The 14134-nt window shown below is 50.9% G+C and overlaps 2 protein-coding genes across 3 annotated transcripts; both read right to left on the bottom strand.

The window, feature by feature from the left end:
• Window positions 1-5300: 5300 nt before the first annotated feature.
• On the bottom strand, window positions 5301-8053 carry LOC114797114 (leukocyte cell-derived chemotaxin 1-like). Of its 2 annotated transcripts, none has more exons than XM_028991762.1 (7): window positions 8028-8053; window positions 7802-7924; window positions 7538-7678; window positions 7351-7464; window positions 7125-7278; window positions 6031-6227; window positions 5301-5831 (listed from the first exon to the last, which is right to left on the bottom strand). In XM_028991762.1, exons 2-7 carry the CDS (start codon window positions 7889-7891, stop codon window positions 5604-5606), a joined length of 924 nt encoding a protein of 307 aa, XP_028847595.1. In that variant the 5' UTR covers window positions 7892-7924; window positions 8028-8053; the 3' UTR covers window positions 5301-5603. The 2 variants fall into 2 exon arrangements, with proteins under 2 accessions (XP_028847595.1, XP_028847596.1); XM_028991763.1 differs by having other exon boundaries at window positions 5301-5828.
• Window positions 8054-9362: 1309 nt separating this feature from the next.
• On the bottom strand, window positions 9363-13368 carry LOC114797110 (protocadherin 8). Its single transcript, XM_028991760.1, has 3 exons — window positions 10803-13368; window positions 10339-10534; window positions 9363-9916 (listed from the first exon to the last, which is right to left on the bottom strand). Exons 1-3 carry the CDS (start codon window positions 13209-13211, stop codon window positions 9585-9587), a joined length of 2937 nt encoding a protein of 978 aa, XP_028847593.1. The 5' UTR covers window positions 13212-13368; the 3' UTR covers window positions 9363-9584.
• Window positions 13369-14134: the final 766 nt, after the last annotated feature.

The following is a 14134-nucleotide window of genomic DNA, read 5'->3' as shown; positions in this document are numbered from 1 at the left end:
AAAGGACATTGGTCAGGTAATATATTGATTTTCCAAAACCGTGTCTTCTTCATGTCTAAGAAACATGGCGCCCATAACGCATGGAGGGCTGGCGTTTTAAGGAATGGCCATTTTTCACCGTAGCGTACGTACGCTGTTTATTCACACGAGCCGAGGTGTTGGGTCGTGGTGTGGCGTTCTTCCCCCCACCGAGGAAGCCTGATGAATGGACCTAACAGAAAACAGACAAAACTGAATGCCTGGCACGGAGCAATGGAGGGGTTTCGGTTTGCAGTGGCAAAACCCCCTTGAGCGATTTATGCCTTCGGATGACGGGAGCGCTCAGGGCCGTCCTTTCCACCCAGAAGCGGTTCGAGCGCTGAATTAATGGCCGTTTGAAGGTTGCATACTAAACAAGGGGGTGGGACACATGCCACCTCCTCCTCAGGCGGCACAGTAGGCGCCGGGGAGCGGCGGGGGGACGTGCACGGCCCGCCCTGGGCTAAGCTGCTAGTGGCCACTCAACCGTGGGATTAAAAGGCATTAAATCCATGTAGCAAAACCGCACTCGTCCTGCCGATATTAGGAAAATGCAGACCGGCGGCCCGGGCTAATGTTACCACGGCGGGGACGGAGTTGTGTTAGGAGATTTCTGCTGAAAAACACCCCTGCGCCCTCATGTAGAAAACAAAAAAAGAGAAAAAGAAACATAATGAGGGATGTTAAAAGGTTTCCTGTGTACCGGCTGAGGTGCAAAACTACCCGTCAGTCTTGTTTATTCCCCCGGTGTCTGGAGGTAATGCAGAACGTGCGATCTGAAGGCGCGGAGCTCATGCAGAGAGGCTCGTGGAAGCGAGAAGAGGTGGTTTCAGGCGTGGAGGCGGAAACACGCTGGAACGTGGGAAATGCTGTGGAAGCTGGATAATGATTATAAGCTGCTTTTTTTTTTTTTTTATGTGTGTGTGTGTGTCATGCCCGAGAGGTGGTAGGAATTTGAGGGGCCTTAAATAGAAACTACATTTTAATGAGTAGCTTCACAATACCTTGTCATTCATGTGGCAATCTGTATGCTCCCCTTACAGTCTGTCCTTTATTCGACACTTCATGTAATCCCCTCAGGTGCGGCGGAAAACGGTGTCGGTGACCTCTGGAAACTACTTAGCTTTCGCAGCTCGGGTCTGAGGGCGAATCTGGTTGTTCAGTGCCTCTCGGAAACGCCCGGAATAGAGCTTATGAGCTGCGAAATAATGCTCAATCGTTCCAACCCTGAACCGCCAAGGTACAACTGAGGTCCCCACAATGCTCGCCTGTCATGGCTGCCCATGGGTGGTGGGTTAAATGCAGAGGACACATTTCGTTGTGTCGCCGTGTGTTGTGCTGTGTATCACAATGACAAAAATAATCACTTTAACTGTCACTTTAGAAACACACAGCTGAGTGAGTGAACCCTGTTCTAACCAATGTTGCTAACAAGCTGCAGTAAGGGGAAAATTGGGTAAAAAATTGGACCCTCCTCCAGTTTAGTTTTGGTGTGTAATTTGGGTGAAACTTAATTCTAGTTAATATACAGTACAAGTCAAAAGTTTGGACACATCTTCTTATTAAATGTGCTTTATTTATTTTTACATTGGTAGATTCTCACTGAAGGCATCTATACTATGAATGAACACGGTCCTGCTCACCCCAAACCATCTTGATTGGGTTCAGGTCCGGTGACGTCAGGTCTCCACTTTTTGTTAAGTACATAACTTCATTCATAGCTTTGCTGCCTTCAGTGAGAATCTACCAATGTAAATGGTAGATGATTAATAGATGATGGTAAAAGGCAAATGTTGTGCACTGGAAGGTTATAAACGTATTTTCAAGGCGGCAAGACAGGAAGAACTGAGGACGAGATTCCATCCGTGAGTCCAGGAGCAACACGGAAATGAGGTGACGCGACTCCCACAAATAGCCAAGATGGCCGTCGATCAATGCTCAGTCATTTTTGCAATTCCTGCTTAAAGGCTGATCTCCAACTCAAAGTAAGACTGTCTACTATCTACGGTTTCTGCCTGTTTCCTACCTTGTTGTCCTTCTCCTTTTCACATGAACGTCAACGTCCGTGGGTGTTGCGGCTTCTCGTTCGCTTCGCCGGTACGCGTTCGTAGATTGAAGCAGTAGAAATTCTGCAACCTCCTTGTGCCCCTCTGCTCTGCCGTTATTCGTTCCTACCTACACACGCTCACCTCACCGTTCCGCCTTATTGTCGTGACAAGGACGCATTCACACGACAGAGGATTTTACTCGGAATAAAAACAGCTGATACAAGACAAGGTACACAGACAGATGCAATGATCTGGCAAGACTAGATACAATAGGACTACATTTATACATTTACAGGCACACAACACTGGCGTACAACACTGACAACCGTAAACTCCGGCCCGGACACGGGACCGGGAGCATTTTCTATTCCAAGGGTGAGGAAAACAACCCCGCTGAGAAAAATGGGTAATAAGGCTGGTAGTTACCAGTAAAACTTGACCAGTCTGAAACGAACTAGCTGGTCCACCCGCTTAACCATCTTTACCAGCTCAAGGTGGCCATACTTTGTTGTTGATCGTGGGAGAGCAAATCTGGTCCAGATTTGGTAGGTTCAGTATGGTCTCTATTAGACATAGATACAGGTAGAATCGTTATTTTAAGTCACTGATCTTTGATCTTGTGCAACATTGTAATTTATCCCAATCTGATCAATTACAATGCTTTTTTTATTATGCAACCGTTATTATGTAACTTCATCTGTCCAGTCGGAATGTTGTGATGTAGCTGTAGGGCTGGCCTCGGCGCAGTATCACAGGAGGCGTGGAACTTGTTTTGATGGCTGAGGGTTGAAAGCGCAGGTAGCTGACAGCAAAGTGAAGACTTCCTCCGGCTCCGGCCGCTGTGGACTCGGCGTCTGCGCTTTCCCATTAGCACAGGGGCGGCGGTTTGTTGTTTGGCTGCCGGGCACGGCAGGTCAGCGCTCACAAAGCGCTGTTTGTTCCCGGGCCCGCGGGGTTCCCTGGGTAAGGCCGGCTCCAGAAGGGAGGCAAACAAGAAAGCGCTTCAGTCGCCGGCGCCGGAGCCGCTCCCTCGACATATTTGTCTCTTCTCCGCAACAGGGGTGCGTTTTTGCCAGCCCTTCCTTTCCATCCTGAGGATCCCCCAACTTTCAGTGGTTACAAGCGAGGCGGCGATGAGCAATGAGCGCGTTTTGTGTTGTTGTTGTTGCATCTTGTTCCTTTCTTCCCTTCTCTCTTGCCTGACGCTGAAAATAGTTTCTGATTGTACACACTTCAAGCCGACTCCTCTTTCATTTTACAGCAAATAACGAAACGTGCTCTTCTGCTCCGAGCGCTGCACGTCCCTTCCAGTTTGTTTGTTGCGTCTGAGATGCACAGGACCTGCAGCCAGCCTCATGAATAGGCCGGCTGGCCACTGCCGTGTGGTATTTCCATGGATTAATGGGAAGGCAGCCTCCTCTCTCTCCGATGCTGTCAGGTCAGGGATTCAATACAACTCCATTATTGAGGAGACTTTCTTTTTTTTTTTTTTTTTTTTACGTGGGCTGTGTGACACACAGCGGGTTGATTTAGTTTAATGACCATGACAGTGACAGTGTGCTGATGGGAATTGGACCCCCCATCCACTCTCCACCTCGCCCCCACCCCACCGCAAATTTACATCACTTCAGGGTACTTGGGGCTCTTTTAGTGGCTGCACCGCACTGCATGAGCCATCAGGAGGTCCTGGATATGTCATGCTTGTCACCTTCCTTTAAGTGCATCTGCAGACGTGGGTGGGGGGATTAATATTATATAGCCCACGGAAGTCAAGGGACTGTCTTATCAGCACTATGTCTGCGATAAGCACCTCCAGCCGGTGAAAAATGAAAGAAGATCTCTCACTCTGAAGAGACAAGAATCTTTTCCATGGTTTTTCCCCTTCTTTCTTTCCATACTGCTGTATGCTCTTAATGCAGACAAACGGGGCTGCACTGCAATGAACACTTTAAGCAAAACTGCACAGCAATTTCATGCATAGGGGGAGCTTAATTATGTCAGATGAGGCTAACATTAGCACACATGTCCATACGTTTCAATTATGTTTCTTGAAATCCCTGAAAAATTTTTTTCCTTCGTGGTGTGAATTTTATTATGACATTCTGTGGAGAGCTTTGCTGCTGCTGCTGCTGCAAAAAAAAAAAAAAATGCAAATATTGCTGGTCATTGTCATTCCTCAGGCATCCTGACTTTTTCAATTTCATTATGTGGACTCCTGGATGTCAAAGTCAGTCTGATTTTCTAAAATGGGTTTTAAGCCTCAGTCTGGCTGCTCCCCAGAGGAGATGCTGAGCATGTTTTCTCCCGCTGTGGTGACATAAAAAAAAAAAAAAAACCTCATCTTCTAGAACGTTATAATTAGGACTGTCAAACGTTTGCATATGGCACCGGACCGTTCCGGTTTGTTTCCGTGACCTACAGTCGCCTGTCTGATCTGAAGTAAAAAGAGGCGATCGAGGCAGAGCAGCGGACCAGAGGCGTGGAGGGAAACGTGTTAAAATTATTTGGGTGCTTCGGATCTCCCGCTTTCACTGAAATGTCAGTTTTTATTGAAACGTCAGTTCTCAGTAGCTCTGGCACTCATCTCACATTAGTTCACATCAATGAAGATGTCAAAGCGCACAAAAAGGACTCTGCTGCCTGGCTGATAATTCCACAGCTTTACCCAGAGCAAGGGGATGTAGGTTAAAGTGCAAAAATCACGGGGGAAGGAGGTCATAAATGTCAGAGTGTTAAAACTGAACAATTAGCCAGATTCGGCAGCGATTAGCACAAAATAGCTAATTAGATCACAAGGTTGTGGAACATGTGCAAAGGGTTTCAATGCATTTGTAGAGAAGATGGTCATCAATGCACATCCATTCGATCTATTAACAACCAGATGATGGGGTCCTAATTTACTGCTGAGACACGAAATGGTTTGGTATTCCATACGGCATACATACCATATGCCATTTCAGCCAGGAACATCCAGGAGGGTAATTGTAAATGGATGTAAAACGTGAATTAAACAATAGCCATGAGGTGCGCTATGAGGTTAGATGTGAATCAAGTCAACATGGATGTTAAGGCAAAGACGAGAATAAAAAAATATAACTCAATAAAGTCTATCCAGAATGGATACTGCGCATCTCATTTGCACTATAATAATAAGGAAAGCATGCAACATGAAAAAGAATATATATATACTGCATAAAATATCACCTATTGGTCAATAAACAGATTCTGCTCCCATGCTTGTGTACTGAGTGACGGACCGAGGTGAGATTAAATTGTCTGGTTGAGCTATAACAAGACAAATACGCACACTTCAATGGTCTCACTAGAGGTGGTGGCCCCAAGTGGCATGGGGGTGCTAGGCCTGGGTCGTGCATCAAAGAGAAACAAATCATGGTGATGATAGCAAGCATGTTTTTTTATTTGTGCCCCCACATGCAACACGGTTTTTCCAATTTCCCTCCGTCTGCCTCTGTGTTTGCGCTGATAGTGTGGACCATTTGTGATAAAGTGAACGACCATTTTCCAAGGGAAACGTGTTCACACGATTCCCATTATGCGTGCCACCCACCAGCGGCATGGCAGAATGATTCTGCAGGCACTGCGGCATCCCCTGTAGTTGTACGGCCAGGGCCAGTAGCCACCCAAAGGCTCGCAGATCCTCTCGCAGTGGGTGTAGCTGCGGTGGCAGTCCATGCAACAGAGTCCTTGATGGTCCAGCATGGGGTCAAACACGAGGCCACCTGCCTCCAACTCGTGACCACGCTGCTGTGATAAAAAAAAAAAGGGGGGCACACATGAACATCAGCAGGTGTCTCTGCCGGAGAAGATCACGTTTCAGATTCCAATGAGCTTCCCTGAAGATAAAGGATCAAGTTTCAATTCGTTCACACGCTTGTTTAGCCGTTCATGTCATTTCAAATGAAGCTGTATTAACAGGCCGGTGCAGACGTGTGGGCGGACTCACGTGATACGGGTTCTCGGGGTTAAAAGCGGACGCTGATGCCTCGCCGCCATCCTCCTCCTCTCTGGTGCCCTCGGCGGCAGTGATGTTCTTCACAGCAGGGCTGCTCGTGTCCTCAGGGGCGGGCGTGTGGGCCCCTGACTCGTACTGGCGCTTCGAACGCCGGGCGTCTCGTCTCTTCCTTCTTCCCAGCGAGATGGCTGGCGTGAAGCCCAAGGTTGGTATGGCGATGGTCGCATGGACGCAAAGCAAAGTATGAGTCTCAGAGTTTCTCAAACATGTGTTTGAACAAAAACGCCTCAAAATTAGCTCACAGATTACTCACTAAAGGCTATATCTCACTTTACCTCAAAATACCCCAAAAACTTTTCAGCTCATGTGGTTCTCTATGGTCAATATGAAAACCAACAATCTGGCTTTTTGCAGCTGTGAGGATCTTGGAGACGTAATAAGACGCCATGACGTGCCATAAAATGCATGATACACATTACATTATAATTATAGGTATAATGTTTAATTCACGTGTTACCCAGTTTTCCTATGGGACCCCATATACTGACCATATAGCAAATAATATCAAAACAGCCATGGAAAAAAGTTCAATGATTGTCATTATGATGCACAGCCAGCACAGCACACGGTGACACAACCAAACGTGTCCTCTGCTTTTAACCATCACCCTTGGTGAGCAGTGGGCAGCCATGACAGGCGCCCGGGGAGCAGTGTGTGGGGATCAAGGGGATCTCAGTGGCACTTGGGTGGTTCGGGATTTCAACCCACAGCCCTTTCATCATGAGTCCACTTAATGACCCGCTAGCCACCACTGGCCTGAAGCAAGGACGAGGTGGGGCCGGTGAGAGGGGGGCTCGTGCCAAAGACCACCCTTCATCACCCTTCCAACCACAAATTACACCGATAACACTAAGATGATATTTCTGATATGTGGTTTAGTTTGGCTTGTAAATTGTGTAACATTTTGTTTTATAATAAGCTACATAACACATTGTATTAACGTAGTTAATAATCAGAATCATTTTTATTCACTGGCAGTGTTTTACTGTTTTCTCTACACGGTTTATATCACTCCTGTGAAATACCTTTAGGCTCCGTGGGATGTAGCCAGAAGATGGGCCGATCTCCACACAGACCAAGGATTTTGCTGCTCAGGAAGCTCCTGTCCTTCAGAGGTTCCTCAGCAGCGACCCAAATAAGCGACTTGTCATCAGACTTTACGGGCAGGATTCCATCTTTCTGCCGAGACAAATAACCAAATAAGTTCCAGAGTAGACACGTTTACGTCGGTGGTGTTGAGCATGCACGTACCATCTCAAAAACGGATGACTCCCTGTCCACTTTCTCCACCCCTGGATGGAAGGCCTTGATTTGTGACCTGATGTAACACTTTCCTCCTCCCGAAAAATAGATTCCAGTGATTCCCTGCAAGATTTCATTTATTAGGACGATAACTGTGTGATATTCAGCATTCCCTGCTCCAGTTGAAAATACTCCCAATTTGAAAGTCGTGGATCTCCACCACTTCTCCGTCTCTGCTGCCCGTTCGGAAGCTCTCCAGGCTGTTTTTGGCATCAACCTCCATGGAGCCCTCCTCAACCCTGCCGTCAACGTCCGTGCTGTAGTGGAAGTTGTGAACCTGCAGGAAGGAGCCCATGCGTTCAGCTAACATAGTCTGCATAAATCAGATATTATGTAGATGAAGATCATGCGGTCTCAGACGCCCAGACAGTGAGAGATTGACGGACCGGCGCGGCCTTACGTTTCTGTCGTCCTTTATCCACGCGCGGGCGGCTCCGGCTGCCGCCACCAGCACCAGCCCTGCAGCCAGCATCGCTGCCGCGGCCTTCATTAGACGAGCCCCGCGGGAGGACTTCAGCGCGCCCTGCGACACGCAGCGGCAGAGTCAGCAGCCCAGAACAACAGCAGCAGAGGACCCGTAGACCCGCGGTTCGCCGTTTCCAGTGAAAAATGAGAATGAATCTCACGTGCGGCAGGTCTCCAGCCTCCTCCATCCTCGCGAAAGAAGCCGGAGCTGAAGTCTCCACGGGTTCCAAGTCTCCAAGTCTCCTCCCCAAATTCAACAAGCGGGTATGATCTCTGGCTTGGCCTCGGCGTGCAGGAGAGACGCCAGGAAAACTCGCTCGCGTGGGATGAGTTTGATTCACATGGCCGAGCGTTTTACGGATTATTTTAATACAGAATGTATAATACGGATGGAGCTGCGAATGATGTGCAACACACTCGCCTATGAACCAGAATACCACAAAGTCACAGGTTCAACACCCACTTCAACACCAACACACAATTGTTGTGTCATTTTTAATAGCATATGACGTTTGATTGTGTGGTTATTTTATTAATTGTTATTATTTTCCCCCAATCTCCGTTTCTGTTTCTGTTGTTTAATGTTTAGGGCAGGTAACTCCTTTGAAAAGTGTGCTTACCACCATAAGCATCTTCATGAGGTGCTCAACCCTCTCAGGATGTTTGGAAAACCAGTCCCATTGTCTTAAAGGGACCAAGAGAAGCCAAGAGTGTGAAATGCTGCCATCTCAGCAAAAGTTATGAAAGGTTTTGTTCTACAACATACCAAAATGTGTCTAAAGTATGGACTGGCAGAGCATCACCAGTAACAATCATGGCATCGTCTTCGTTCCAGGATTTTCAGCTCTTTTTTGTGTACCTCATACACATACACACACACACACACACACACACACACATACACACACATATGAACCCAGTAAGTACTGAGATATGTAACACATGCCTGTTCCTGCACTTGCAGTTGAGAGGACATTAATTGACTCACACACTGCTAAGGCATTTTATTAAGAAAAAAAAGGTAAAAAAATTAAATAATATCACTAATGCCTCATTAATTTGATACCTCTTAGATGCAATTTACTCCTGTAAATCGGGGCATTAGACCAGACGTGGGAAGATCCGTGAACAATCAAACCGCCCGCAGTCCAAGCTCCAGAAGTATATTACCCGTGAAGATGCATTAATAAAAAATCTCCTGTTACACCCACCCCAGGACATGGAAAAAAAAGACTTTTTTTGGGGGGCTGCTGGGCTGGAACACAGGAGTGAACATGCACACACACACACACACACACACACACACACACACACGTGGCTCGGTCTGTACGTCTATAAATAGACGTTTGCTTTGTGGCTGAGACGTGGCTTAGCATTTCTGCGTGACATGACCTGTCATGTTTTGTGACCTTTCACCGTTCGAGCAGATAAGGAAGCTGTGGGTGGTGGACTAAGTCAGATTTCTTTTTTTTTTATTTAACCGATGCAAACAACAATCACATTTAACAACGTCATTTATTATGAAAACCGGTAACTATCTGTGCAATCTAACATGCCATTAAAAATCCATGGGTTTTTCTTTAAATATAAAAATATATTCTCATTTTACAAAAAAAGCTTTATAAATACATGGAATTATGGCACACCGTCATAAAAGAGACCACCACGTACAAACACCACAACACACGGGGTTTCGGAACTTTTTTTGAAGTTTGTTTTTAGGATTTCGGGAAGCTGTCCTCATCGTCGTCCGCCGGAAACATCTTGGCGCACGGCGTGTACGCCGCAATGCTCATCTCCTCCGACTCGGGGATCTTCTCTGGCTGAGGCGGACAAACAAGGATGTAGTCAAATTTCCTGTGCTGCGCCTTCTCGTGGACGGCCTTCGCCGCTTGGCCCTTGCCGTGGCCGTCCCTGGGCAGCGTGGCCGTCTTGGCGAAGGTGGAGAGGTGTCTGTTCGCCGGGTTGCCGCCGGGCCTGATGGCCGATGGGCTCCAGCATCTGTCGGAGTGGCCGAGGATCTTGCACTCGCTGGTGCAGGCCCAGAGTCCTGCCCCACCCCCCCCAAAAAAAAAGATTTTAATTCCAGCACTTTAGATCATTCCGGAGAACTGTTATAACGGCGTAATAAGTAATGACAGCCAGCGGGATGCATTAAACTTCAAGTTGATGAATTTTTTTTGCTCTATAACAGGTCCGGTGATGGTATGTAACTGATGGACGTGTTGATTCAAGTCTCACTGTAGATGTATGAAGATCAGATATGGACTGCAAAGCTCTGGCGTATGTCACTTTGGACGAGAGTGTCTGCTTAATAGCAGAAATGTGAATGTAAGGACATTGACAGCATCTCCAAAACTGCTGGATGAATCAGCCATATTGTTATATTGTTATGGCAGATTGATACCTAATGTACCTTCAAACATAAATTATTATTATTATTACTGTAAGATTGATGAAGGCGAAGCTCACCGTTTACGGCCATGCAGTCTTTCTTGTTGCCATCGCTGATGTCGGAGTCGCTGTCGTTGAAGTCGCTGTCCCCTTTGCCGCTGTCCTTGCCGCTGATCTGCGGATCTCTGGCGGAGATGGTCGTCATCGAGTTGCCTTTCCATATCGTGACGGGCCTCGTGGTCTCTTTCCCGTAGCCGGGCAGCGTGCAGTACCCCTGCGGACGAGCGGACGTTGGCACACGTGCTCGACCAGATTTCATTACATTTTACATTTACATTTACAGCATTTACCAGACGCCCTTATCCAGAGCGACTTACAATCAGTAGTTACTGATTATATCAGTATTTAGCAACTCAGGGTTAAGTGTCCTGCTCAGGGACACGATGGTAGTAAGTGGGGTTTGAACCTGGGTCTTCTGGTTCACAGGCCAGTGTGTTACCCACTAGGCTACTACCACATTTGATATTTGGGGTGTAACCTACCTCCATCTTGCCATCCAAGGCCCTCCCTTTGGACTTAAAGGGACACGTTTTATCCTTCCTGTCCTTCGGGCTGGAGTCCTCGCTGCTGGTGGGCGCGGCGGGGATGACGAACACTGCTTGGCTGGCGCGCACATCAAACATGCCGCCCCCGTGGTCGGCGATCAGGGCCATGGCGTTGCCCTTCTCCCCCTGTTCCAGGCGCGGCACGTCTCCTTTGTCGCGCGGCGCCCCGCCGCCCCTCCTGTCCCCTCGTTTGTGGCGGCTGCAAATGGTGGTAATTAAGATAATTGCCACTAAAAGGACGGTGCAGCTGCCGGCGAGCACCGCGATGATCACGATGGACTCGTCCCACTGGCCCGGCGCCTCCTCCTCGCTCTTGGCGTAGAAGTTGTCTCCGGCGGGCGCGGCCGCTGTCGGGACGAGGCGTATGGTGGCGGTGGAGGTCAGGGGCGGCTGTCCGGCGTCGCTCACCGCGACCCTGACTCTCACGGCGTCGGCGAGGTCGTGGGGCAGCTTGCGGCCGACGGTGATCTGCCCCGTCGCCCTGTTGATGGAGAAGCCCAGGTCGCCCCCGTCGACGAGGTTAAAGGTCAGCTCGGCGTTGCGGCCCTCGTCGGCGTCTCGGGCTCGGACCTGGGTGACCACGTAGCCCGGAGGGGCGTCTCGGGGCAGCGGGACCTCCGCCGTCCCGTTCAGTAGGACGGGCTGCACGATGGACGGCGCGTTGTCGTTCTGATCGACGATTTTCAGCGTGACGGTGGCGGTGCCGTGCAGCTGAGGGAACCCCCCGTCGCTCGCCTGCACCCCGACCTCCAGCCTCTTCATCACCTCGTAGTTGAAACTCCTCAGGGCGTAAAGCGAGCCGCTGGCGGGGTCCAGGGACACGAACGTGGACACCAGGGACCCCATGACCAACCTGTCCACCAGCCTGTAGGTGATCTTGGCGTTCCGGCCCACGTCCAGGTCCGTGGCGGCCACCGTGGTGACGTAGGCGCCAGGCGCGTTGTTTTCCTCCACGCACACCTCGTGGGCGGGCGTGGCGAACGCGGGCGCGTTGTCGTTCTCGTCCGCCAGCCTGACGGTGTACCGGGACACGGTGCGTAACGGCGGCGAGCCGAGGTCCTCGGCCATCACCGTCAGGTTGTACTCGGCCGTGCGCTCCCGGTCCAGCGCGGCCGTGGTGACCAGCGTGTAGCTGTCCTCGCGGGCGCGCCGCAGCGCGAAGTGGGCGTGGCCGTAGAGCGCGCACTGCACGCGGCCGTTCGGACCCGAGTCCCTGTCCGCGGTGCTGATCAGCGCCACGAAGCTGTCGGGCTCGGCGGCCTCGGAGATGTAGGCGACGCCCGCGGCGGTGGAGGTCATGGGGGTGATGGTGACCTCGGGCGGGTTGTCGTTCACGTCCTGGACGTGGATGACGATCTTGCAGGCGGACGGCGTCGGGTTCGGGCCCAGGTCGGTGGCCTGCACGTCCAGCTCGTACGTCTTCTTGTCCTCGAAGTCCACGGGGCTCTCCAGGGTGAGGCGGCCGGATCTGGGGTCCACGGCGAAAAGCCGCCGGATCTCGGCGGAGACCTGCTGCCCGAAGCCGAACACGACCTCGCCGTTGGCGCCCTCGTCCGCGTCCGCGGCGTTCAGGTCCAGAATCACGTACCCCGGGGGCGCGTCCTCGGGCAGATCCACGGAGAAGTTGTTCTGCTCGAACACGGGACTGTTGTCGTTGAAGTCCTGCACTCTGACGACGACCTTCGTGTCCCCGGAGCGCGGCGGGCTGCCGCCGTCCGTGGCCACCAGCTCCAACACGTGGGCCGCCTGCGTCTCCCGGTCCAGCTCCCGCATCAGGACCAGCTCCGCGTACTTAACCCCGTCGGCGCGCGTCATCACGTCGATGGTGAAGTGGCTGTTGACGGAGATCTGGTAGCTCTGGACGTCGTTGGAGCCCACGTCCTCGTCCTCCGCCGCGTCCAGGGCCACGCGGGAGCCCACGGCCGCGTTCTCCGACACCTCCACCGCCGTCTCCCGCCGCGGGAACCGCGGGGCGTTGTCGTTCACGTCCCGCACCTCCACCTCCACGTGGACCAGCCGGAAGCGCTCCCCGGACAGGCTCAGCACGTCGAAGGAGACGAGGCACGGCAGCCGGCGACGGCACAGCCGCTCCCGGTCGAGGCGCCCCGCCACCGCCAGCTCGCCGGAGTTCTCCCGCAGACGCACCAGGGACGCGTTCTGCCGCTTCATCATCCGGAATCCGGACGCGGGGGTCCAGGACAGGTCCCGGGCGAGGTTCCCGATCACCGTGTCCGGGCTGCTCTCCTCGTCCACCCGGTAGCGCAGCGTGTTTCCCCCGGTGGCGGCCGGGGCGGCGAGCCGCCCGCAGACCAAGAAGAAGCCAAGTATCCACCGACGCGGTTCCATTTTTATTCTGACACTGGTTATCGAACCGGTAATTACACCAACAGCATCTTTTTTTATTCCTTTTTATTCCGCCAGCGTGCTGCTCATCAGGTCTCCAAACTGTACTGAAGTCGGGAGCTGTTTTTACGCGCGTCCGCGTCGCGCCGCCAGCCCCTCCCCGCAGTGGCGCACGCAAACGGGACCGAACGGGACCAATCCACTTCCTGGGAATAGAAAATGAACCTGTAAAAAAGCGAAGGAAGACACGGAGAGAGAGAGAGAGAGAGAGAGAGAAATCGGACAAATGACGCAGTAACCTCGCTCGTTATTAGGGGACATTAGGACACGGTACAGTTCGGCGTGATTCCTGCTTTCTTCTCAGCATGGAATACGCGGATTAATATGATCGAATTCCATTTTTCTAGTAGCCTAGTGGGTAAGATGCTCGCCTTTGAACCAGTAGAACACAGAGTCACAGGTTGAGACCCCACTCACTGCCACTGTGTCCCTGAGCAAGACACTTAACCCTGAGTGTCTCTGGGGGGAGACTGTCCCTGTAACTACTGGCTGTAAGTAACTGTACGTAATGTAAAATTCAGAAGACACACTGGAAGGATAAACATGGTCAGAAAGTACAGATTAATAGCTACAGTAAACCATAAAGTTACAGTAAAACTATTCTATATCCACCATGCAACCTTGGGATGCAATGTGGGTGGTGGTAGCCTAGTGGGTAACACACTCGCCTATGAACCGGAAGACCCAGGTTCAAATCCCACTTACTACCATCGTGTCCCTGAGCAAGACACTTAACCCTAAATTGCTCCAGGGTGGGACTGTCCCTGTAACTACTGACTGTAAGTCGCTCTGGATAAGGGCGTCTGGTAAATGCTGTAAATGTAAATGCAGCCATAAAGTAAAAGACTGGGGATAAGCAGCCATGT

The sequence above is a fragment of the Denticeps clupeoides genome, chromosome 9 (genome assembly GCF_900700375.1).
Source record: "Denticeps clupeoides chromosome 9, fDenClu1.1, whole genome shotgun sequence".
Classification (NCBI taxonomy): Eukaryota; Metazoa; Chordata; class Actinopteri; order Clupeiformes; family Denticipitidae; genus Denticeps; species Denticeps clupeoides.
Note: the sequence above shows the minus strand (reverse complement) of the source record. Positions and strands in the feature narration are given on the sequence as shown.